Raw genomic sequence first — 27,654 nt, forward strand, 5'->3', positions numbered from 1 at the left:
TAATGTTAACCAAACATACCTGGTTTGGTGTATTTTTTGTTTTCTTTCTGATATTATAATCTTATTTCAAACTATTTTAGTATAATGTTATAGTTCATAGAAGTTAGGATAGTGTCCTCTTAAAAGACCCAAATATCAGTAAATAAAGTAGCTATGAATTTTTTTTAAATTCTTTTTTTTAAATTGATTTTATTATTTTTTAAAATACACAACAACAGTGGAATGTATTACTATCCTTATTAAACATATAGAGCACAATTTTTCATATCTCTGTATACAAAGCACGTTCACATCAATTTATGACATTATACATGTACTTTTTTGCATTACAATTCTTAATAGGCATATATACCACAATCTTTCATATCTCTGTTTGTATATAAAGTGTGTTGACACCCAATTCAAGTCTTATACATGTACTTTAAAACACACTGTTTTTTCTCAATGTGTACTGTAACCTTATGACCACAATTTTTAAAAATATAAATATGTCTCCTGATTTATCCTTATTTTATTTTATTTTACATATTTTATTTCTACCATTCTGTTTCATTAAAATAACCAGATATGGTCTAATATCTAATATTTTATATATCTAATATTTGATATATTTATAAAATATCTAATTTTGATAAATTCTGATCGATATTTATTATATTGAAAATGGAGTATAATATATGATTTGGAAGTCCATATCTAAAATGAGTATAGAATGTTATGGTTGAATTCTTCATCAGTTCAATAGAAATAACATTGGCTAAACTTTCAGAAAACAAAGGCACAAATTTTAAATGTTTAAGACGTTTCAGTATTTTGTAGTATTGCTTTATTCAGGCTACTATGGTTAAAAAAAAAAAACGGAGACTGGTGGCTTATAAACACCAGAAACATACTTTTCACACTCCTTAAGGCTAGGATGTGCAAGGCTGAGGCATGGGTAAGTAGGTGCCTTTTTCTCACATGCAGCCACCTTGCTCAGACCTCACATGGCAGAAATGGAAAGGATCTCTGTCAGGTTTGCCATAGGTTACTAATCCCATGGAGGGGTGGGCACCTCCTCAGCCTAATTGCTTCCTACATTGCTCCTCTCCTTCATACTATCAATTTTGAGGTAAAAATTGCAACATATGAATTGGGGGAGAAAGTTAGCAATATTTGCAGTTTGCAAAGTTGGGTCATATAAATTCTAACAATTCTTATTTCTCAATCTATTTATTTTTAAATCAGGAAAACTCAAAACTGTCCAGTACAAATTATTTTACACTTCCCAAGTGTGTATTTTTCTAGGAAAAACAGGAGAACATTAACAGTTGGTTTGCTTAAACAATGATTTTTATGAGGATATCAGTTGTTTTTAAATTACAATAGAATGCATTTTGACATACAGTACACAAATGGAGCACAACTTCTCATTCCTCTAGCTGTCCTTGATTTAGAGTTACTCCAGTAGTGTAATCATATATGTATATAGGGTAATAATGTCTGTCTCTTTTTACCATTCTCCCCATCCCCACAATCCCAACCCTCACTTCACTCCTGTCTACACAAACCAACCAAAGTGAGGATAACAGTTTTTATTTATTAAAAATATTTTTGAACTTTCATTTTTTTTAATCAGCTCATCATGAATTCTATGCTGCTTATCAAATATTTTGAATTCTAAGTATCAACCACTTTTTGACTAAGGAAATATGTGATCACAATTGATTATAATATTACCTATGTTAACATGTACTGTGATGAATTATCATTTCTTTATTGCTTCAGCCTATTGGTGTAGGCATACCAACAGTTAATTTAAGAAAAAGGAGACCCAATGTTCAGGTAAATGAATGAAGGTAGACTTAGCTGTGCTTTCAAATTTGCTAAATCAGAGTTGAGATCAAGCTTGGTCTTATAGCTTTTGATTAAAACTGCATTTCCTGACATTAGCTTACAGAGCATGAGATGGAAATGAGCATCATTTCTCAATAAACTGCAGCAAAAATGTTATTAATTATGGGAGAGGATATGCATTGGTGAACTAAAGATTGCTGAGTAATTATGTAATAATATTAACAATCAAGGGTATTCATAATGAGATGGCTTCTAAAAAGGAAATGTTATTAAATATTGTGAAATTAGTGTCAAATCTTTGTGATCCTAACAATTTGCTTATAAAATTGACTTCTAATTGCAAATAGAAATTCTTATGTGATAGTTTCCATAAACTAGAAATTTTAAGCCAAAATTTCTTTGAATTTCTAAAAGTATAATTTGGGATTAGAAGTTAATTTCCCTTCAGCTAATTGAAAATGTTCAATATTCCAAATAAAAAGTGTGAATATGTACCACCTGGCAAATTTATTGCAAAATCTTTGCCATCAACAAGACTTAAGAGTTACTATATATATCCTTGGAATGATGGCTCATACCTGTAATTCCAGAGGCGTGGGAGGCTGAGGCAGGAGGATTGCAGATTCAAAGCCAGCCTCAGCAATAGCAAGGAGCTTTGCAACTCAGTGAGACACTGTCTCTAAGATACAAAATAGGGCTGGGGATGTGGCTCAGTGACCAACTGCCCCTGAATTCAATCTCTGGTACGCCCTGTAAAAAACAAAAAAGTTAGTTAGTTTGTTTGTTTGTTTGTTTACTTATTTATTTATGTTTCTGGGCACATTAAAAATAATCAGCATAAAAGGATACTTTCTACAACTTTGAGAATTTCCGAATTTCAAAGAAAGTTCAACATTTAATACTTTCTATATAAGCTTACCATTTTCTTAAAAAAAGTGTTGGTCACATTACAATGGAGACGTGGTGTGATTTCAGAAGAGGTTGCTAAACTGTGAATTAGAACAGTTTGAGTTCAGTTCTTCTGGAGGCCAATAGAGGAGTACTTCAGTTTGTTTACCTGAAAAGCAGTGTCTCTGCCCTGCCCGGACTGTTCATCTGGGAAATGAAGCATATCTGTTATTACTGGGCTCCATCTCTTGAAATTTATAATTTACTTTGGCCTCCAAATTATTTTTAAAGCTTCCTAGGTTGTTCTAAAGTGCAGAGAACTGAACTAGTAAAAGCTTCATTTCTCTTCCAGCTCTAGAGCTCCAAGAAAATCTGAATCTTATGTTGTTGCATATGAGTCCCTGAATCTTTTACAATTCTTATAAAGATTAATATTATGTGTAGGTCATTCTTGATATTGATATTTTGATACTCCTTGCATGTTTTCTTTTTATGTATCATCTTAAATTATATTTTTGCAATCCTGCATTTTAGTGAATTTAAATTTTTGTCTCAAAATCAAATACTGCATGTAAATATTATGATTAAAAAATAAACATCCTGAATAATAGTTTATGTTATTTTTGTTTTCATTCTAAGAAAACTCCAAATGGCAATCTAGCAACCATATAAGACTTTTCAATTTGAGGAATATTTTTGAACGATGAAGTATTGTAATCATAGTGACAAATAATTATTTCAAATTTAAAATTTGCTAATATTGCATCCTGCCTTTTATTTTCACAAAATGAATGATTGTTATGATAGTTGATATTTAAATTTTGCAAATAGAAATGTCACATATTTAAAATGAGCAAAAGTAATGGGCATTCAGAGACCATAGAATCAAACAAATTTCTATTCTTAATCTTGTCTTGTTTTTTTCTTATTAGAATTCTGAAAATTTTTCAGTCTCTATGCCTATGATGAGTCTTTTTAAAATGTGGCCCGCCAGATTGCCATTTAAAAATACAAGTGGTGCATTGATATGTTTCTGTTATGATTTCATTTTCTTCTCTGTGTCTTTATATGTTGGATTGGGACATGATCTTCATATTGCCAAATCTTCCTGATAATGCCTCCTCCCTGCATGCTGTTTGGGTCTGGTCATGCTATGCATTATCCATTGCATGTAAGATAAATATTCTTTTTTTCTGTTTTCATTTTATCATTTTGATTATTTTTCACTTTGTTTGCATTGAATTTGTTAAAATTTTAATTCTGTTTTGAGGGTGTTTATATGAGGATAGTTTATTTCATGAAAATTTACATAGGCAATTCTGAAATATTCAGAGTGTCCTTTCATTAAGGACTTCTAGGTTTCTTTTTCTTTCGCTTTATTTAATTATATATTTGTTTGTTTGTTTGTTTTGATACTGGGTAATGAGAATGGAACCCACTGGGCACTTTATTCCCAACCATTATTTATTTATTTATTTATTCATTCATTCATTCATTCATTCATTCATTCATTTATTCATTCTTTTTGATTTGGAGACAGGGTCTCACTTAGTTGCTTAAGGCCTCCTTAAGTTGACAGACTGGCCTCAAATCTGCAGTCCTTCTGCCTCAGCTTTCTGAGTTACTGGGGTTACAGGTGTGTGCCACTTTGCCCAGCTCATTTTCTTAACCACAGATTTGAAGACTTTTCAGTATTACCCTTTAATTTTATTCTTATGATATATGTTTTTATTTTCTTCTTATGGAATATTTATGTGCTTCTAAATCAAAACTATGCTCTCCACATGATATTATTGGGGGCATGGGTTGGGGTAACAGGGATTGAACTAGGGTCACTTGACCACTGAGCCATATCCCCAGTCCTATTTTGTATTTTATTTAGAGAGAGGATCTCATTGAGTTTTTAGCACCTTGCTTTTGCTAAGGCTGACTTTGAACTTGAGATCCTCCTGTCTCAGCCTCCCTAGCTGCCTGGCCAAATGATGGTATGTTTCTCCTTCAAAAAATTAAATATTGGCTGGGGATGTGGCTCAAGCGGTAGCATGCTTGCCTAGCATGCGCAGGGCGCTGGCTTAGATCCTCAGCATCACATAAAAATAAAATAAAGATGTTGTGTCCACCTAAAACTAAAAAATAAATATTAAAAAATTCTCTCTCTCTCTCTCTCTCTCTCTCTCAAAAAAAAAAAAAAATTATTATTATTATTTGGCCTTGCACAGTGGTGAAAAACTGTAATCCCAGGTGCCCAGTATGCTGAGGCAGAGGATTTCAAGTTCAAAGCCAGCCTCAGCAACTTTGTGAAGCCCTAAACAACTCAGGGAGACCCTGTCTCCAAATTAAAAAAAAAAAAAAAAAGACCTAGGGATGCTAATCAGCGGTTAAGTGACCCTCGGTTAAATCCTCAGTACCATAAACAAACAAACAAAAAATCAAATACTTAGACTTTTAATAATATAGAACCATATGATTATAGTCAAAGAGTTCTTAAGCAGTGAATATAGTTCAGTTTAAAAAATACAGGTGAGGGCTATGTTCCTGGCTCAGTGATAGAGTGCTTACCTTATATGTGTGAGGCACTGTGTTAAATTCTTAGCACGACATATAAAAAAATGAATAAAATAAAAGTCCATCAACAACTGAAAATATATTTTTAAAAATATGGGTGAGTTTATCTTTTTTTATATTTGCCTTTAAGTATTCTCATTCATCAAAAACTAAGGGAATAAAAAATATATACTTATTTAAATGTAGTTATTCCTTGAGGGCAGTTTTTTCATAATTATAAAATACTGTGTATGCTGTTAGTCCATATCCAAAAAAATATGCTTAATTTTAATAAATTTTTAACTGTTACTTTGTGTTGGGAAGTCTACTCTCCTAAAGTTGTGTTTCAAATAGTGATGATGAAAAGGGAGGCTGATAATTACCAAGAATCTGGTGACAGTGCATTAATCTAGAACAGTGTGTATTTAATACCACTATTTAATTAACTCTGAGATTGGATAATGTTTATTTTAATAAACTTTTAAAATCTGGTTTCTAAAATTTTGCATTTATAAAATCATACATATTATGATTTATTGTTCTAGCAACTTTGAAATTCTATGACATGTTACTTAGCAGGTATTTTAAAGGAAATGCATTGATTTAACTCAGTAAGTCTTCAATATGTGATTGTGAAATTAAAATAATGTCATATATGATACAACATTACCAGGCTAATAGTATCATATACTTATATATTATAAATAAATTATCTTATTCCATGGTGAACTTTATTTGTTATTATGCATCAGCAATAAAAGTCAGTAAATGTTAAGTCAGGAAATAGTATTTAGTTAAACTTTAATTAAAATAGCTAATCTTAATAAACATTTTTGTGACTTGACCACAGTTTTCTTATAAAATCTTAATAATTTGAATTAATAGAATATAAAATTTCTGAGATTCAAATATATAAAACTAACTTACTTTTTTTCCTTATGCATATTGAGAAGAAAGTATAGATCTTACAGAATTTGTTTTACTTAGAAAATTTAAACTAGTTTTAGAAAAAAACGTTTTTTTCCATACAGTCTATTTTTTATCTGAACTACAGCTTGGGATGCTTACATATGGCCTTTGTTTTATTATCACATTGCTATATTTTGCATTATATTGTCATTCTAATTAAAGGAAAGAAAGTTGTGAGTGGATCTTCAAAAGTCATATTCCCATAGGCTTGTGATTATAAATGCAGTGTATAATACAACACTTAGGGTGAGACTGTTTTCATTTGATGATTAATTACAATTAATCTACTGCATTTAAAGCTCAATCTCTAGCTCTCTCTACTTTCATGTACATATGTTCATGAAATAGTTTCATGTGCATATGAAAGAAGATACCTCTATCAATTACTAATATATCTTAGGTAAGTAACTTTTAGAGAATTAATTTCATCTTTAAATATCCATTAAATTAACTCTGTACACAGCATCATTTTATAATATCATATGTAATTAGTTGTTATTGTTTTCTGTGTAGAACCCCAAATCTCAGGAGCCAGTCACATTGGATTTCCTTGATGCAGAGTTAGAGAATGATATTAAAGTAGAGGTGAGTGTGATCAACAGGACAAAGGCAGACCTCAGGTCACTGCTTCACTTCTTCTATGCCTCAAGTATCTGTCCAGCAACTGTGTTGTGTTAGGCTGTCTCTTAGGTACCACACACACAAAGATGAATATCCTCTATCTTTAAATTTTCTAGGTTCTATCTTCTCCTCATCCAAAGGATGATATGAGAAGACATAAATATTTCAAGTTGGGTATGACCTAAATGTTTTTCTCCTTTCAAAGATAGAGGTATTTTAACTATTCCAATACTAAAAGGACAGAGATTCAATAAAAATCATACAAATGGACATTACCACACAGTTGAAAGAGGAGTTGGGAGGCATCCAGCTACCTGACCACATGAGGAAAACATGAGCAGAGCAGCTGCCATATTTGTCTTCGCACACTTTACTCAGCAAATTTCTATTTTATTTCAAAACAAAAATCACATGTCTCTTCCTCTGAGAGGGTCTTTCATGATAATAAGGGGTTAATAGTTAAAAATAACACTAAGTACATGATATCAGTCATGGATTTTCAAGAGCCTTTGAAAAAGATATGGAACATTTTATTATATCTATTGCACTGATGATAACTTTGCAGTAAACAGAATTAAATAGTAACTATAAAAAGTTACTCAGTAAGTTGCAGGAGTAGGCTCTTGTACTCCAGAACACAGGTTTGGGGTATTTTTTTTTAGAAGGATTCACTTCTTCTTTCATCTATGCCAAAGTTATGTATTTCTTTTAAAACTTGTCATGACATAATTTTAATTTACTCCCTCATTGCACAACCATAAGATTTAACTATGATTATCCTAGGCTGTGGCACAGAGCTAGGACATTTTCACTGGCTAATGAATATTAGTTGTCTGTCAAGTGTTATATACAATAAAGTAGAATAAGGTAGAGGTGGCAAAATGGATGTCTGAACTCCTCCCTGCTCAGTCACCACAACATTTAGTCTCTCTAAGCCTTAGTTTCCCCTCATGATTGCATGAAATAATATCTAGAAAGAGCTCGGAAAAATATCTGCTTTGTGGTCAAGTCTTCATTTGTTTGGAGCCTTGATGGGACATTCAACTTTCCTAAGGAGCTGCTCTCTGCTCTTTCCTTTTGTGTTTTTCAGACCTCAAGTATTTTAACTAAATTAGACTAATCACATACTCTTCACATTTAATTTTTTTTTCACACCAAGTTTGTTCACTTATTATGTGTAGTTACCAAATGCCAAATGCAAGTGTCCAGTTGAGTTATAGAAAATGAAAAATAAGCTAAAAAAAATTTTGATAATTTCTAGTAGATGAATATTTTGTAAATTAATGTGACCTAATTCATTTTTTATAATTTGGGAAATTGCCTATAAGGAAGCTAAATTGTTTTATTAAATCCTAGTAGGTCTTTATAATCCTCTCTATCGCTTGCTTATATTGTATTTGTACTGTCAGAGATGACAAATAGAAAATGAATAATGGATAAAAAGTATTGGGAAATAAAATTGACAGATTTATATTATTATATTTTGTACCTGTTCAAATATATAACAATTAATGTCATTGTTCTGCATAATTATAATGCACTAATAAAAATAAAAAATTCTTTCTCATATAAAACTGATTAGATGAAGTTGAAATTTGAAATATTCCATAGTACATGCTAGTTCTGTAAATGCATATACATTTCTCTTTCTCAATGAGAACTTTTCATGTAAATGTAGCCAGCCTATAAGACAGTTGACTACTTTTTTTTTTTACTCTTATGTTTCAAAAATTAATGATTGGTTGAAAAAAATTTATTTCAGGTGCTCTTGTTATTTTAAATATAAAATGATCAGAGTTTGAAAACTTTAAAAAATAATTCCCAGAGAACAACTGCAACTGATAACTATCAGTTGCAGTTGTTCTCTGGGAACCTTATTTTTAAAGTTTTCAAACTCTGATCCATTTTATATTTAAACATTATTCAATAGGTCTTTGATCCTGAATAAAGTAGTTGGTTTCGTTTTCCTTAGATTCGAAATAAAATGATAGATGGAGAAAGTGGAGAAAAACCTTCAGAACTCTGGTTAAATCTCAAGATGAGGTAAGAATTCATTCTTTTGTATTCTTAAAGTATGTGTTAATAATAATCGATCTTGACAATTTGTCTTTCCTTTCTGCTAATCTCATATTTACTTATATAATAAGGAAGTCTCTAATGAGTAATTTTCTTTTAAGACACTTCTTAACTAGGGGAATATTTTACTAAGATATTTTCAACTCTTTTCAAAATATTTTTGAAATAATATTGCTTTAAGTTTTTATATATGTATATTTTTAAATAATTGAAAGCTATATTTGATGTCTGTATATTTTATCATTATAAGAAATGAAACATACAACATAATATTGTGCTATGTTTTAAGCAACAATGAAAATTGAAGTTAATATTGAAGAGCTGTATGTTTTATGATTTGTGCGTATAGACGTTCTAATTGTTGTGTTCTGAATGTTGTTTTGTGTTTGTTTGTAGTTGGAATTATCTCTTTTTTATTATTTATAGATTTCCTGCATTTAAATCTGAAATTAAAATATGAGCTAGCACAACTGACCTCATTTATCACTGACTTATTTAGTAAACATATTTCTTTATGTTTATATGTAAGATCTCTTGTGGATAAGGAATAGCTAACCATTAATCAGTCATGTGGAATGAAAAAGGACATTCATATATTTGAGTATCTCAAATATATATAGGACTCAGAGGTTTTTGTGCCTGGAATTTTAACCTTAGCTTTTATATATAAATTATATTCATCCCTCTTAAATCTCATACTTTTTTCCCAGATTCTCCCCAATTCCTCAGCAGATGTTTCTAAAGATGGACCTAGGTTCTAAATGTGGTCCTTCATTAGCACATGGCTTTTCTCATTTTAATATCATTATGAGTCCCTCTTACCAGAGCATGAGGAGGTATATATACACTTCAGTCTTTATTGAGCTATCTACTCAGTATTGACTTAGACTTTAGCCATGCTCTTTTCCTTTTCACTCCCTGCATGAAGGATATAAACTACTCAACAGTACCGATGACCTCTCTGTGTTGTTCCAAGAACTGTGACCTGCACATTCTTTCCTCAGTTTACAAGTTATCTTCTTTCTATTTACTTACATTGATATTTTCCCTCCTTCATATTATTGCAGATTCCTTTCTTTGACTAATGTCCACTTATACATCTTTAAAATTTTAGATTTCTTTTTCTTGAATGCACAATTAAAAGTAGATATAGCTGCTAACCTTCAATTAAATATAAACACCCTCTAGGTTTTTGTATATTCAATTAAAGAAAATTTGTTTATCCTATGAATGAGTATATAAGCTGAGAAGTGACTGTGAATTTCATCCTCTTTTGTTGTAGAAAATCGTGTAATTTTTCTTTACACCATTCTCCATTTTTGTGATTGGAACCTCAGCACATCTCAAAATATCTGGCATTATGAGTCACAAATAATTTAAAATTCTTTACATGTGAAATGTTTCCCACAGAGCCTTTCTTGATTTATTAAATAGTTTTTACCCACACTTATCTCAAATTAATTTGTAAACATTTTCTTCAAAGTCATGTCTTTCAAGAATCCAACTATTCTGCAAAAAATTAAATAAATATATGGGATAAATAAGTAGAAGTAATCAGAAATTTAACATAAAAGATGCAAACTCTCATGTTATGCATTACTGTTCATTTTAATGTTACTACTAAAATAGGTTTAAAACAGAGTTACACATCTCTGCTTAAATTTATGTCCAATTAAGTCTGATTTGTATGAACCTGAAAATAGTTTGAAAAGCTAATTTGATAATATCCCCAACCTTTTTACAAAGTTGGAAAAAGAATTTTATGACTAAAAATTAGATACCAAGCATGCTTAAAATTGTCTGTGTAATTGCTAAAATTGAACACTAAACAAGATTATAATAATTTTTGCTATTATAATTAAAAATGATTTCATAGTTTTATTTCTCTCACCTGATATTACTTGCCATGTTTTTTTCTGAGTAGTAGCAAATTCGTACATATTGTCATTTTAATTCTTCTAGGAATTTTACTCATTCAAAATAATCTTGTCCACCCATTCTTCCATCCACCATACATACGCCTACACACACGTGCACACACACCCACACAGAGCAATAGGAGGGTTTGATGTATAAAAGCAAAATTAAATAGTCATTATAGAAGTGGATTCGGCCTCAGATGTTTTTCTTAACCCTGAAATTGTAAGTGCATTGTCACCTTCTTAAGGCTTATTTCTTGATCAATAAAATATGGGAAATAATATCTACTCCTAGGGTTTGAGTAAATGAGATAAATGACAGTAAGATATTTAGCATGGTGCATAAAGCTGAATAACCCTTCCACAAAATTTTTAATATGGTGAGGATAATAAAGCTGGAGATAATTGACAAAATTAAAAGTCGCATATGTGCCATTACTGTACCTAAAGGAAGAAAGATCGAGAATGACTTTATACCATTACTCAATAGCTGCATATGAAAGATTTTATATCCGAGAAGTTATTTAGCTAGGCATTTCCTTTCTCTATTAGATTAGGTGTCTTCCTAAACTTCAGTGACATCGAGTAATTAGCCTCTTAACAAACCATAATAATACCATAATTAAAGCTTAGTAAGAACAGTAATAATATACTAATTTGGATCTAGCCACACTGATTACATTCATTTTCTGATATTCCTACTCACTCTTAACTGTACTCTAAAATGAAAATATTTGAGTCGTGGTCTTTTTCATTATTAAACTTTGGTTTTCAGAAAATATTTTCAGGTTTTCTTTCTCTTTGGCATAAACTGTTAAGATCTAATACTTTTAACTCCTTAAATTGTATCATCTGGATACTTATTTCTGTTCTAAAATTTTGATTTTCTTTCAAACACACACCCATAATGGGAAAAAAATGAATTTAGGATAGATTCTATCATACATTTATGAAGAAAGCTATGAATGACTGCAGAGTTTATAAGTAAATATTATTACTCCATTCCTCATATGAATTCATGCAGATATGAGTTGATAATAATGAAGTCAAACTTTTTTCTAGAGATATATTGATAAAGGAAACAGGACATACACATGGACACCTGTCAATGGCACAGATTACAGGTAATTAATTACATTTATATGTGTATTATGGAAAAAGAATGTTCAATGCCTTTTTCTAGTTTTTAGTAGCCACATTTTCAGTGTATGAATATTGTCTTTGCATTTTCATAAGCTATTTTCAATGTGATTTCCAATAGAAAGTTACTCTCTCTCTCCATTGTAAAAATGTATTAAAGTTATAGCACCTGATTTTTCAAGACAGAAAAGATGGGGAAAGCTAGCAATATTCAAATCTGTCAATAAAAACATATGTTTTAAATCTGTATTTTTTTGTCTAATTATATTACTAATAAATGTTGACAAAAATCCCCATAATATTTTATAGCTGTCACTTCCACTGACTTCCTCTTTTAAGTTGGGATTTTGCTTATTTTACTTGCATTTAAGTTGCAAATTAACCTAAAAGAACAGCTTATTTTCTCCACATAGCATCTGTTATAAAAGACTTAGTTGATGTAATTTGCTCCCACTGAATAGCAGTTCATTAATATCAGGATCTATCCCATTAGCTGAGCTTGGAGAATTAGACAGCCTAATCCCTGATCATCTCTTGGAAGATTCCTCCCTTTCTCCAAACCTGCTGAGCATTTCCTTCACTTTATCACTTTAATTCCCCTCCCAGCTCACTGCTTTCCCTCTGGCCCGGCTCCCTGTATCCTCATAATACTGAAGTTTATATGAGTACATCATTCTTGTTACTCCTTCTCTCTTTTTTCCTCATTAAAAGGAACTCCCATCTTTGAATCTCATGTCACCAGACTACACTATCCACCTTTCTCTGTTTAGCAGTTGTATCCCTCTTATTCCTATAAGATCGCCTCATTATCAGTCTCTCCTACATTCATATAGATCAGTATTTTTCAAATTATTATAACATATGGACACTGGCATAAAGTAAAACAAAAATTTCAAAGCAGTTTAAAAATACAAGCTGTAAATTTTATCATTAGATTCCATAGACAGAGTTAGCCTGTCACATTGCTGTAAAATTTCCTAAATATTTACTTTCAATTTCTGAATTTTTCTGTTCATGGGATAATAATTATTTGCAAATTAACTAGGTCTATGCTCTACATTTCAAGTAGTATTTATATAGATGAGTTTTCTGGTGCCCAAACTTCCATTTTTTCCCTCCTGTCCTCTACTGATATTGTCATCCTCAGCCTTACCCATTTATTCCAAAGTCATGTTCCATAGCTCTTATAGTGTCATCTGCAACTCCTTCATAATCTAATGGAGATGTCTTCATCCAACCTTTGATTATCACTTTCTAGATTTCCACCTCTCTCACAAGTAACCTGATGACAGCAATCCTTTGTCTAAATTGAGATTAAAAACTCAGCAATCCCTTCTCCCTTTCTACTGTCCTTGTGACCCTCTTTATTTGACAGAAATTCCTTGGATCCTATGTTCACTTTCTTGCACACACCCCAGCCCAAGTCCCTTTATCAGACTTCCTTCAGGTTTGACAAAATACCAATTCTGGTTAAGTTCAATTATAACCACACTCCACTAAAAATGGTTGAAGCAAAGTATTTACAAACCCATATCACCTAAAATTGGTGAACACTTATCTCAAGTGGGCCTTAATAATGCCTGGGGTTCTCAATAATCCAGGAAATATAGGATGCTTATAGATGATTGATGACAGTTTCTTCTTTTTCTTCAAACCCATAATACTCCTCATCCATTCTTTTTTCCTTGGGTGGTGTCTTTGCCTCCATTACTGTGAAAATAGAAATGAAAAGAATTCCCACTCCCCTGCCAGTACATAGCTGTTTACGTCTGGACCTCTGTTTTTGTTCCTGTTGATATTCTCAACACACTAAAATGAGTGAGCTTAACACCTGAAAACCTCCCAATAATTTACTGTCTCATTTGGTGTAGCTTCCAGAGGACCACCATGGTGCCCTAAACCATGGATCTCACTCACCGCCACCTCTCTAAATCATTGTCCACTGCACATGCTCTGGTTAAGCCATACTGTTCCCCTTGCTGCTGCTCATAAACGCTGGCACTCTTCTGTCTCATTGCATTTATTCCTGAAGTGACTTCTGCCCCACATGATTTTTCCTAGATAGACCATATGCTTATATCCTCATCTTCATGTTATTGCTTACTTTTCATTTCCTCAGAAAGTCCTTTTCCAACCATCCTAATTAAAATGGTAAGTGTCTCACCATACTCCATGTTTCCTTCCTCTGCTTTGTGTTTTCCATAACATCATCTTTTACTTTAAACACAGGCACATATACATTAGCCATACAATACATATAATGATATTTTCTTTTGTGGGAAGGGGTTTCTGGGGATTAAACTTAGAGGCACTCAACCACTAAGCCACATTCCCAGGCCTAGAGACAGGGTCTCACTGAGTTACTCAGTGCCTCACCATTGCTGAGGGTGGCTTTGAACTTGCGATCCTCCTGTCTCAGCCTCCCTAGTCACTGGGATTTCAGGCATGTGCCAATGCACCCAGTGATATTCTTGATTCTCATTTGTCTTCTTTTACTACTAAGTTCTAAGGGGCAATGACTTTTCCCTGTGTTTTCTGAATTTATCAGCTTTCTGGCAGTGGCATATAGTAGGCACTCTATAAATATGTCCAGAGTTGAAGAATTTCTATTTGAAGTTGATAAAAAATTTAACCAGAGAAATTTCCAGTCTGTCTCATTCTGTCAGATTCATATAATGTCCCAAACTTCCATTGCAATAAGGAAACATGAAAGTCTCTTGTGACATATTTCTGTGCAATTAACATGTATCCTAACTAATAGGCTGCGGTGGCCTCAAGTATTTCTTTTTATATTTCTTTCCTTTCCAGCTCCTCATAACATACACATAACCTTTAAGGGGAGCCAAGAGTGCTAGAGAATATTTCTAGAGCTACATGTTGTTATCATAGGAACCTGTCTCTTTGTTCCTGGAATGGTATATAGAGTAGATATAGAAGAGAAAAACATACATATTAATGTCTTTACATGACACATGCCAGTCCTTCTTCCTTTTCTTGATTTTGACATGTTTTAGGATTTATTAAGAAACGCTAGAATGACTATTTTAATTATTTTACTTATTTCAGTCTACTAATTCCTATCTCTAATTTTTATCTAGGCATCTCTTTACATTTACACAATCTTCATACACACATACATATTATTCTTTTTCCTCCCTCTTTCTCAATTATTGCCATTTTTCAGTTTTAGGATAAACTCACTAAAAGGTGTAAAGAAGGCAGCAGGGAGCCCTGTCTCTTGAGAGTGAGAATGTGCACTGTGTTCTGTTATTCAGGTGAACCAGATCTGAGTTAGGAATGCTGCACCACTTTGTCCCTGACAATGAGGCAGCCATGGTGGTTGGTTCTACTGCTGTTATAAGAACACTTTGGGGGTTTATAAAATTTTTCTTATACCCTGGTTGAAGGTGTAATTATCTCACAAATGGATTCTACACTCTATCTAACCTTTCCCTCACACACTCAGGAATAATACAAAGTGTGGGCAGATTAATGTTTCCTCAAATTCATTGTCTTTCCCTGTTCACAAAATATCACATTTAGACTTCCAAGGCTGGTATACCTATCACACATTTCACACTTAAGCTATCTTCCCTGTCACTTCTGTGATTTCCATTATTATACATTTCGTTTTTCTCCAAAGAGGCCCTGATTCCTTCACTTTGGCATGTTTTCCTCATATATTCTCTTTTCCAAGTCTCTAATTCTGGGCTAAATTGAATCTACTCCTGTTATAAACACTTCCCTGAATTTCTAGACAAATTCACAAGCAGCAGTTTAGAACAAAATATCACATCTGAGTTGAACAAAAGATATGTTTAGATTTAATGAATGAGATACCAAATTTCAGAAAGGTAATTTCTGGCTCCATAAATTTTGATCCAAGTTAGGTACCATCTTCTGTATTATAGTAATTTAATTGTTTTAATAGAAAGCCTTCTCTTTTTAATAAAATTTACTTTGACATAGATTATTGAGTTGAAAAGTGTGTGTGATATTCTATTTAACTCTGTTAACTGTGTTTATGGGGCACATAAATGTTGCATGGGCTCAACCATCCATCTGGTGGCCACTTGCTTTATTGAACTTTAATCTCCAAGAGGAAATAAAGCTGTCTTGGTTTATTGGGTTTATATGGAGAGAGACAGCAAGTACTGTGTATGATAGCACCATTAACTCTGAATGTTTGTAAAGATCTTATCTGGCATTATGTGGTAGAAATAACTGTTGGCTTGAGTTGAAGATAAAGTATAACACTTTTTCTATAGAAAGGATTGTAGCTCTGGATAACAGCATTAGTCTTGCAGGCCAATAAAATGTATATTTGATATACCAATTTTAAAACATTTATGGTGTTCCTCTTGAATTCCCACACTATTTTGTGGTACATGAGATGTAACACAAGCTTACAGAGTGACACTGTAGCAGTTGCATGATATAACGTTATTGGTTTTAATTAGAAGTTTCTCTTAGCAATAAGGCTGATGGAGCAATAAAAATGTCCTAATTTCCCTTGAGAGAAATTTGTAGGAGACAATCTTCAAATGCCCAGTAATTCCACTCTACATTTTCTAAATGGCAAGCGAATCATGAAAGGTCATCTTGCTTTCAGACTGATTACGCTGCTTATTTTAATTTTAATCTCTGCCTCCACTTGAAGTTACCTATGAAATTAATATAGAAATTTTCATTAAATCTACAGAACATTTTATTTCCCTGACCTTTTCCTGTAAGGAAAGTCTTATAAATTATTTAACAATGGCAAAAGATTTGGGAATCAGAAGTAACAAACATCCACTTATTTTGCTATCTTTATTGCATAATTAAATTTAAGCAAGTAGGCTCTTGTATTTTTTTCCTTTTTACAAAGGACAATTTTAATATTTATATTCATAATAAGAAAAAATCTGAAAATTTATAGTTTTACTCCATATTGTCCACAAAGGACACATAAATGAGATTACAGTTTAGATTTTTCCAAAGCTGGTGATACATGAGATTTGAGTGATTTCAAGGATCTAGAAGTGCCAAAAAATGCTCAAAAGCCTAGAATGTACACCTTTTCCTTTGTATTACTAAAATTTGGAGTAAATGTTAAAAATGTATGTCAGTGACTCAACTGGTCATATTAATCAAGTTTTACTTTTAGAAAGTGGTTATGTTGGGCCCCTTAGAGATACCCCTCTTTTTTTTTTTTTTTTTTTTTTTACTTTTAGCTTACAAGTTTCCTTTCTATATTCAGAGCATAGCAAAAGTCATTTGTAACTGCAAATGGGGATATAGGATCATTAGGTATGTCCCACATATGGGTGTTAGCTAGTATGAGAGTAGAATCATTTTACACATAAAAAGTTGTATTATTAGAAATTGCATATTTTGAACTTTTAATAGTTTTATTAATTGTTTATTTCAAATTGAGAAATGTTACTTGCCTGACAATGTTTTATTTTGAACAGTCATTAAGGCAATTTTGGATAAATGGCTAGTTTACATTTTTTGTGTCTAAAACATTCTGAATTTGACTTAAAATTTGCCCTAAAACTGTCTTCCCATTGGGACATCTACCATGAGACTAAAGGAACTCTTTAAATCTCATAAGCTACTGAATTTAGAATGTATTTCCCTTTGTTAGACACAAAAATCCACCAGATCATTTGGAATATCCACAGTAAATGAATTTAGTTGTACAATTGGGTAAGAAATAATGAAGCAAACAGTTAATATCTATTAGTGCTATAATGGATCTGAATTTGCCCACCAGCAAACACTGGAAAACTTGCCCAAGGATTAGAGTTTTAAAGTAGTAGATATTTAACCCCTAAAAATGTTATATTTCAGATGACCTTATGCACTGTGCAGTAGTAGTAATAATAATTCTTCCATTTATAATTTTTAATGGTATCTATTTGGTATAAAACATTTGAATACCGTATAAATACATTGATGAGGAGTAACTAATTGGTATGGTCTACTTACTTAATAAAAATAATCTTAGTATTCTATTTTTTGTCAAAATTCAAAGTATTTTAAAATAATTGCCTGAAAATACAGTAGGAACCCCTTGACATTCCTTCCTCAGCTAATTTATGGATGCATTTGTTAGCTTATTTTCCACATGTCTCCTGATTCCCTACAATATAGAAAGTTGGATGACTCTGGATGGCAAGACCAAAATTAAGTACTCTATTTGCTGAATGCATTTTCTTGTCAAAGTAATATGTCCTTTCCCTCCCATGAGGAAGATCTTTGGATTTTCCCATGAACTTGATGTGTCTTTTTTTTTTAAGTTATGTTTCATTTTTGTTTGTTTGTGTTTATGCTTCTCTTGTTTCTATTGCAGTTTGGCCTTGGTATTACCAACCTACAGTTTTTACTATATAAAAGCCAAAATAGAAGAGACAATAACTCAGGCCAGATGTAAGTACTGTGAAAGCCACGTCAGGGTCTATTTGTTATCTCCTAGTCTCAGATGTTTAAATACGTCTAGATTTTGGAATACCCAAGGCTTATATATTTTAGTAGGTGTTATTACCAAATCTACAGCAATGATTCTAACCCATTCCAAACATGCAAGGAACAAGAAATATTCTACATGGATAGAATATGAGCAGGTACTCCAGTCTCACTGGCAGTCCCCACCACCCTTCCCTGCCTTGCTATGTGCTCATAGAATCATTGCAGTGCTGTGTCCTCTGTTGCTGTCGTTTTAAGGGTCTGCTAGCTGGTGTACAATGTTTCACATGCTAATTATCAACATGGTCTCTACTCATGGCTCTGTGCTAGTAAAGCTTTTCCTTTTCTTATCTTTCCTTTCACTTATTTTTTCTGTTGCCTTTGGCTAGAATAATATTGTGCTTGGCAATTAACTTTCTTTCCATAATCCAAATTAATGTCTCAGTAACTCAAACCGATTTTTTTTTTAATGAGCATCATTTGGAATGTGGAGTAATTATGAACACTAGTGCATATTTCCAGTCATTGTTCATCTTTGTTTGGGGTGACTAGATTTAGTAAAGTAAAATGACCATCATATCCTTTGCATACTGTTCATTCATTATTAACACCCTAAATTTTTTTCTGTTAGGATTAAGAAAAAATATGTATATACATTATATTTTGTACATCTGGCTTGAGAATAAACTAAAGTTTCCTTCATTTCTGTATTGGATCTGTTTTTTTAACCTCTACAGGCCTGGTGTTCATAGAATATTGTGGTATATTATAAATTTATATTTGCACTTTCACTTAATAGATATGATGGTCTTTTAACAACCAGCAGTTTTGCATGAGCTAGTCCTTCACTTGACAAATGAGGGATAACTAGGGATTCCTTGATGATTGGTAAGTGCTTCCATTAATAGGCTGATATCTTGGGTATTTGCACCTGCATTAACCACTTTGCAAAACAGACCCTTGAAATAACCACAGTACAGAAAGGGTAATCTAGTAAAATTACCAGGACATACCTTCCAGCCTTCAAAAATGTCTTTTTTTTCCAGACTACAGCTGTACATAAATGAACCTTTGATCTATGCACAATATTTTTATTCAAGAAAGTCATTGAATAAAATATTGTTTGTGACCCCCTTTGCTTTACCCTCTTTTTTTTTTGTTTCCCTGCTTTCTCTTTCTGATGGATTTTCACAGCAAAAAAGGGCAAAATGAAGGGCAAGTATTTTCTTGTTGCTCAGTTTCTTTCTCTTAAGTACACTTGACATTTCCACTGATATTTTCATTCCTATTGGATATTATCCTCTGTGCTTCTCATTTGCTAGATTCTCCTCCACAGTCACTCAAACCTTAGCAGCAAAAATGGGGAAGAATATGCTTGCGTTTTTCATATGCAACCTGTCTCATGTTCAAGTTTTTTTCTTAAAATTAAAATTGTGTTTTTTATCCTTCCACTTACTAATTAATACCTAAAATGAATAATGTTATTAATTGAATAAATACATTAAGTTTATTAAAATCATTTTGTATCATAATGTTGGTAAACTTTTTTTATTGCTATTTGAAATAAAATACTTAATGTAACATTGATCTGAAGTTTTCTTTAAAAGATATTTGATTGTACTGTGGCTAGTGAATGGGAAAAATGTAGACTGAATTTTATCTGGTATATCTGTTGTAATCAGGTAGTTAAGTAAATCCATGATATGGCATTATTACTATATTGGGAAGCATTAAGGACCTTTATGGTTTTTAATTTGTTTCACCTTTTGGATGTAAGTAGTCTGTTTTTATTTTTTTAATTTTTCTTACTAGGTAATCTTTCTAATGCATTCTTATTGTCATAGAATCTTGGAATGGGTACTTATTGTTTATTTAATCTGTGACATTATCTTTGCAGATTCCGAAACCCTGAAGCCAGATAACTTTGAAGAATCTGGCTATACATTCATAGCACCAAGGTTGGTTTGGGGCTTTTCATGTTTTGTTTTCCTTTTTTATAGCTTTTTGGTTGGGTAAGTCCTTTAACAGATATTCTAAATTGGAGTCAAAATTACTTTGGGTTAATCTTATGTCAAATTATGAAACCTAAGACAATGACTTTTTAAAACTGTACAATATCCTGGTTATCCATTCATTTATTCATTCAGATACTTACTGAACAATTGCTATGTATAATTCAAGCACACAATGGTGAATAGGATAGATGTAGACTTTGCTCTTATGGAACTAAAAATACACCAAATAGTAGTGGAGAATTATGTATTGATGCATTTGCACTTTTGAATATATACATTGTATATGCACACATATTTATACACATATGCAAAAATATGACATATATATTTATCTCACATACATATGCATACATAAGTATACATAGATATGTGCAAATACAGATGTGTATTTATACACAAACATTTGGAAAGTTTGAAACTCATAATTGATTTTTGTTTAACACAGATTTCTGGGGAACTACTTTAATATTGTGACATTGCCTCACATGATTATCCACATGAACTTTTTTCTCCTATTCAATTTTAATTTTCTCTTATAATCTCCTTTCTTTATCCCTAATATGTAGCTTTTATTCCTACCTCTCTTTTCTATGATTATTTGAAACTATGCAATAATCCATGAGTATTCTTTTTTTCTTAGCTTTTGACTCCTACTCTATAGCACACACATACAGCATTCTCATTAGTGTAGGATAAAGTATTAAATAGATGTCAAGGTTTGTATTATTGATTTTTCAGACATCTTGAAGAAATTATTCTAAGAACCCCAAAGGGCTCATAAAAATTGTTCTCAGTGATTACTCTTTTATTTTTATGTAAGAAAATTTCTGAATTCTGATTCTACTTGAAATAGGGAGTAAATGTAACATTTTAAAAAATTGGCAGTTAAAAAGCTTGCTCAGTAATTTCTCAAAAAATTCCACCATTTGACCCAGTTATCCCACTCCTCAGCATATATCCAAAAAAATTTAAATCAGCATGTTATAGAGACATAACCACATCAATGTTTATAGCATCACAATTCACAATAGCTAAGCTATTGAACAAACCTAGATGCCCATCTACAGATGAATGGATAAATAAATTGTAGTATATACACACAATGGAATATTACTCAGTCCTAAATAAGAGTGACTTTATGACATTTGCCAGTAAATAGATAGATCTGGACAATACCAGGCTAAATGAAATAAGCCAATCCCCAACAATCCAAAGGTTGAAATTTTTGCTGATATGTGGAAGCTAAACCATAATAAAAGGGGAAAGATGAAGGACAGAAGTTCATTAAATTAGACAAAGGGGAATGAAAGCCAAAGAGGGATAGGAATAGGAAAGAGAACAGAATAAATCTAACATATTTTCCTATGAACATATGTGACTATACCTAAGTATACCCCACCATCATGCCCAGGGTCCTAATTAGAATACGTTATATCCTATGCTTCTATAATTTTATCAAGATGGATTCTAATGTCATGTATAACTAAGAAGAACAAAAAAAATAAAATAAAATTGAAAAAAATAAAAGGGAAAAAAATACTTGGAATGTTACCTTCTGCCTTCTCTTCCTCCTCTTTCTTGATGTCACACTGCTCTGGTTCTCTTACTCCCTCTCTGGCTCCTCTGCTGACCACTCACATGAGGTTGCTGCAAAGGATACTTGCCTAGGTTCTCTTATTTGAATCTGCCTTCACACCACAAGCTACCATGTTTGCCTGCAGTGTAGGGTGATGGCTCCCAAATCTAACATAATGGCCACAATGTCTAGAAGCAAAAGTAGACATCATGAGCAGTTTATTGACATTACGTCACAACACAGAATCACATGTATCCCTATTCAGACTTTGTCTACCTTACATATTTCAGTATGAGATAGTCATATCTCATGAAAACCTGCAGGAATATTTGTTGATTATGCTTCAAATTCCATGCCTTGTAAATATCTCTCCTCTTTGGAGGCTCTTCTCTGTGTATTGTGTCATGAAGGAAATACCACCCTCCCAAATGGCAGTCTTGAAACTGTGTGTTGCCCTCAACTGCTCCCTTGCCCTTAGATCCAAGGGCTCAGCACTCACCACACTGTGCCACTTTTACCTCATGAGCATCACATGCACCTGTCACTGTCACCTGTTTTGCATTGTTCAGGTACTGCTTTTTTTGCCCCTAGATACTCCAGCCCCCTCCAACTTCTCCATACATTTACACATCCACTTTGCTTCCCAGTCCTGTCCTTATTCTGAGACTATTTTAAAATATGAATAGTATTTTTTACATCAACTTAATACTAACCAGTTGCTGTATATTGCCCTCATGACAGTCTGTACTTTATATCATAACTTCCAAGTGCTCTGTTACCAGGTCTCATTGTACCAATGTGGTCACCAGCCTCTAAATCAGGGGCTTTCAGACCATCTGCTTGTTTTATGCAGTGAGCTCTATTGGAGCACTAGAACATGTGCTTGATTTTTTATATTGTCTCTGACGGTCTTTGCTACAGAGGCAGAGTCGAGCAGTCCCGGCACAGACGTTAAGGCCCACAGAGCCTGAATCACTTACTCCGTGACCCTTTGAGAAACAGTTTGCCTGTCCCTGCTCTAAATTCTAGACACACTAAACTTCTCCCAGTTCCTAAATCCACTGTTTTTATTGTCAATGTTGGTGCTTTTCTTTGCCATCTTCCACTTACTTTCTTTTCTGTTTTCTACAGTACGTACTCTATCACCCCACTCTAAACCTCAGCCTCAAAGCTTCTTAATCAAGGAATTTCCTTTCCATCTCCATTAGATCATGCATCCCTGCTGACTGCTTTAGTTCCCTTATCAAAGCACTGACCACATTTCATTTTATTGACTTTCCTTGATAGAGCCACGAATATGTCTATTTGAATTACCATCCAGTGCCCAATATCAAATCCATTGCCTGGCATGCTATAGATGGTAAATAAATATATGAAGAATATTTTTTAAATCATATGATTAACCATAATCCCTGGAATTTTATTAGCAGTTTTCACACACAAGTACCTTTGGACAACTTTCACTTTGTTATTTCAAATAACTTAAAGCTACTAAAACCAGTTTCAACTAGAAAGAATAATATTCTCAGTGTTCTCCTTTATATTCCAAATATTAAGGATGACATTAGCTAGAAAAGAGGAATTTTCAAATAAACATTAACATAGCAAAAATGTAAGAAGAGATTAAAATTAGCCCTAGTGTGTTGACCAAATTCTCTCTGCATCTCAGATCTGTTATCTCTGGAAGCTTCTTCAATTCTCTCTGCTACTGAATAGCAGACTGATTTTCTCAGTTTCATCCTAAGACAGTCAGAAAAGACAATAAAAATCCAGGTGCACACAAAGAGGATGAATACATCTCTCAATTCCAATTTCTAATTCTTAGGCAATGGATTTTGTTTAGTCCAAAGAAATTAGCATATGGACTATTTCTGTGGCCTAAGTAATATTTGATACAATACAGCAACTTCAATTTGCTTAAATTGAATTCATGTGTGTGTTTGGGAGAGCAGCCTGAATATGGAAGAATTGTAGCTTTTAGGACAAATCAATGAGTGTTCACCTCAATATATGCTAAACGCTGTTTTGAACAGAATATTTCCTGTTCTGTAATAATAACTCTATAATAAATGAGTATTATGATCCCATTTCACAGATCAGGAAACACTTTTAGATATGTTAAATAAGATGAGATTTGACCCAATTTTCTTGGCACTCCAAGCTATTATATGTACATTGAAGATGTAAATGCAAAGGGATCTCAAAAGAACACCCAGTACAATTTTTGTAGGGAAGAGTTCTTGGAAAAGTGAATATCGAATATATACTCAAAGTGATATAAAATTGGAGTTTAGGAAATAAAACTAAGAATAGAGATATTTGTGTGGCTGTTGTAAAGTTTTTTCTGATGCTATATTTAATGAGAAACAATAGGGCAAGCTTTAGAGCAAGACTGTACATATATGAGTCTGCTTTTCAGGTGTTCATTTTTGTGGCTATTACTCAAATCCTCTATACCTTAGTTTTTTAATTTGCAAAATAATACCTACCTTATAGAGTTCTTATTACTTTAAATAAGATAATGCCTAGAAAGTATTTATCATAGCTCTTAATAAGATATGAACTCTAAATAAGTATTAGTTATCTTTAAAGTTGTAGTAGGAGGTATTAGTAGCTGTATGAGGAATATTATTTAATAAAGGCTGTTTAAAAAGTGTTTTAAAATAGCTGGCAAATTTGAGCATAAACCATTTTTGTTAATTTCTAAATGAATTATTGGATTCTGATTAATAGACAATGGCTTCAGTTTCATTCAATTTTAAAACTACTATGAAAGGAAAACACTGAGAATGTAAATGCATGGAGCAAGATTCCAATCTTTAAGAGGCATGCAGTCATAACTTTGCAGAGGTGACCCACCACTGGCAGAGCCAGAACAAAGCAGCAGTCCCTACTCAGAATTCTTTTCTTGTCTGAGAGGATTCCAGGCAAGACTGGAGACTTGAGAAAAGAATAGCAAACTTTATTAGAAGGGATGGAAAAAGTGACTTAGGGAGAGAGTGGGTCCTTTGAAAGGAAAGGAGGGCCTGAACCTGCTGCCCTCCAGTATTATTGGGGGATGCCAAGGAGGATTCCAGAGAGTCCCACTCAGGTCCACTTCTAGATTTTTGATTGACAGCAAGACTGCATCAAACTTCTAAGTCCCTACTGTGCATGGAAAAGATCCAGTGCAACTCTAAGTCACTTTGGCCCATGCTGACTAGTTCTAACTGAAATCTATACTTACAGATTTTATGATTAAGGGAATTATTCTGATCTCCCTGAGTTTTAGCACTCAGGGAGTGAGTGGTCTGTGGATTGGTCACAAAATTGATAGGATAACCTTGTTCTTCTTATTAGCATTTCAAGCCTGGGGATAACAGGTTGTTTGCTGAGCAATGTAATATATCCTAGTGGCTTAATCCAGGCAGGGCTGCAGGTAAATTTCTTTTTAAATAAAGCATCCAGAGGTCAGCCCAGTGGGGTCACATTATAGACTTCTTCCCTTAAATACATGTTGCACTGCACACATCTGTCTACTACCTATCAAGAGAGCATGCAAAGTCTAAAACATGGATTAATTTTACTATTTTCTTGGATAAGCAGAAATAAGCAGGAGTTAGGATGAGAAAGAAATAGCAATATGTGGTAGCCTATAGTTAACTGCTAAATTATGATGTATGACCTACATTATACATATTCTTGAGCAGAAAGTAAAAAAAAACTCCCTTTGGATATTCTAGAAATAATTTGCCAATTTTTTGGAATATAATAGAATTTATTGAAAAATAGGAAAAGAACAAGGACACACTAATAGTAGACTTTCGCTAATTTGCCAAATTTCTAACACCATAGTTCTTTCAAAGTTCCTTCAGGTTTGTGGTTAGTTTCAAAGCCATTTACATTACAAATCCCATTAATCAGAATTACAAAATGACCAAAAGACATAGCTTTCTGGCCTTGATGGAATTTTAAGCAAATTGAAGTTTTATTTTTTACCTTTATAGTTATCTGAACATTTCTCCATCTTATCGCCTCATCTACACTAAGGAATTTTCTTCCTGAGAGAAATTAATAATGATCAATGTGCACAAAATTGATTTCTTCTTTTCAAGAAACATTGTCATATAGAATGTGTATTAGGAAGGTCTTTGCATGTTTCTGGAGGGAAATGGCTTGGCTGTTTTGTTAACCACAGTTATTGCCACCCAAGGTCACAGCATGGCTCCTTTGGGACCAGAACTTAAGAAAGGATGATTGATACTTTTTGAGTTTTCAAGCTCCCAGCCTTGTGGGGAACAGTCATTAGGCTCACTAACCAACAATAGTGCTGGCTGTCTAGTCACACATTCTATGTCTCAAATAACTTCAGTCAGGCGCTCTGTGGTGTGTGATTCTCTGTTGTCCTCTGGATCATTCTTACAGGGGAACTCATTCCACCGCTTCCCTTATATAAATTATTCCTACTTTGTTTCTATTTTGATTCAATAATTCTCTATTGGTAGTTTCAACATGTCCATAGCATTGCACAACTAAACATCAAAAGGTAGATAATATGTTTAGACTAGTTTAAAATTGAGCACAGCTGAGCCTGCAAGAATTTAAAAAAAAAAATTATCTAAGTAGAGTGGTCACAACACGAAAAAACCTTCTATGGATAGAGGTCAAAGATGCTTTTGGCTTCCAGTTTTGTGGCAATAAAAGTTCACAAAGTGAAAATTCTAAGCTTATTTCGTGAAGGAAACACACTAGTTAGGGATCTGAAGATAGGCTTCTCCTCAGAAGGGATATGATATTAAGTGCCTTTGCAGAAATTTCTTTACCTCTTTGAATCTATTTCTTCACCTTTAAAATGTTACATATTTTTTGATAAGGTTATTTCCAGATTAAGTGAACAAAATAATTTTAGAAATGGCTTGCAAATAAAAGTAGTATTCCAGAAATGGTTTTATTAAAAAATATTTACAACATTTTGTTTAGCCCTTCTTAAACTTTGCCACCAACTTCTAATTCTGTAAGATCATAATTCACTGTATTAGTCTTTTGATTTACAGGCTGGTGTTATTTCTAAAATAGCATAGCATTATGGGAAGAAGTCAAATTTAGCTCTCTCAGTATCTCAGAGTTCAAGTCATGTAAAAACACTTTTTTTTTTTTTTGAGATTGAGTTTTGCCAAGTTGCCAACCCTGCCCTCCAGCTCAGAATCCTCTTGCCTCAGCCTCCCTTAGTACCTTTGACCACAGATGTGTGCCACCACACCTGGCTATACTTTCTAAACCTTGCCTCTTTTTGTAAACCAAGAATGTTGCATTGTTGTTGAAGTTCAAACAGTTTGTCTGTTCTGCTTTATTTTCTGAGGTTTTGCATTTGAAGATGTTTTCTATTTATTCATATTTTATATTGAATATTTGATTATTTTGTTGGATGTATTAACCTACAAAATTATCATTGTTGAGCTTTTTGTGTGTGTTTATGTTGTCTTATGTTTATTCTAAATTTCCAAATCATTTCAAACTGCAGTTATCAAATTAGGGTTTGCAGGACCCTATGGGTTCCAGAGGGTACATGTTATTTTCATAATGATATTAAATGTTGTTTGCCTTCTTCCTTGTATTGATATTGATACTTGTGCCAACA

At 32.8% G+C, this 27,654-nt stretch overlaps 1 protein-coding gene across 1 annotated transcript in view; it reads left to right on the plus strand.

Moving 5' to 3' along the window:
• Positions 1-27,654, plus strand: part of Cacna2d1 (calcium voltage-gated channel auxiliary subunit alpha2delta 1) — a 448,394-nt gene that overhangs the window by 391,974 nt on the left and 28,766 nt on the right. The window contains 7 exon segments of the mRNA XM_078040138.1: positions 6,751-6,822; positions 8,831-8,867; positions 8,870-8,901; positions 11,916-11,977; positions 18,334-18,410; positions 19,641-19,661; positions 20,344-20,404. Coding sequence (XP_077896264.1) covers positions 6,751-6,822; positions 8,831-8,867; positions 8,870-8,901; positions 11,916-11,977; positions 18,334-18,410; positions 19,641-19,661; positions 20,344-20,404 — 362 coding nt within the window.

The sequence above is a fragment of the Ictidomys tridecemlineatus genome, chromosome 2 (assembly GCF_052094955.1).
Source record: "Ictidomys tridecemlineatus isolate mIctTri1 chromosome 2, mIctTri1.hap1, whole genome shotgun sequence".
Classification (NCBI taxonomy): domain Eukaryota; kingdom Metazoa; phylum Chordata; class Mammalia; order Rodentia; family Sciuridae; genus Ictidomys; species Ictidomys tridecemlineatus.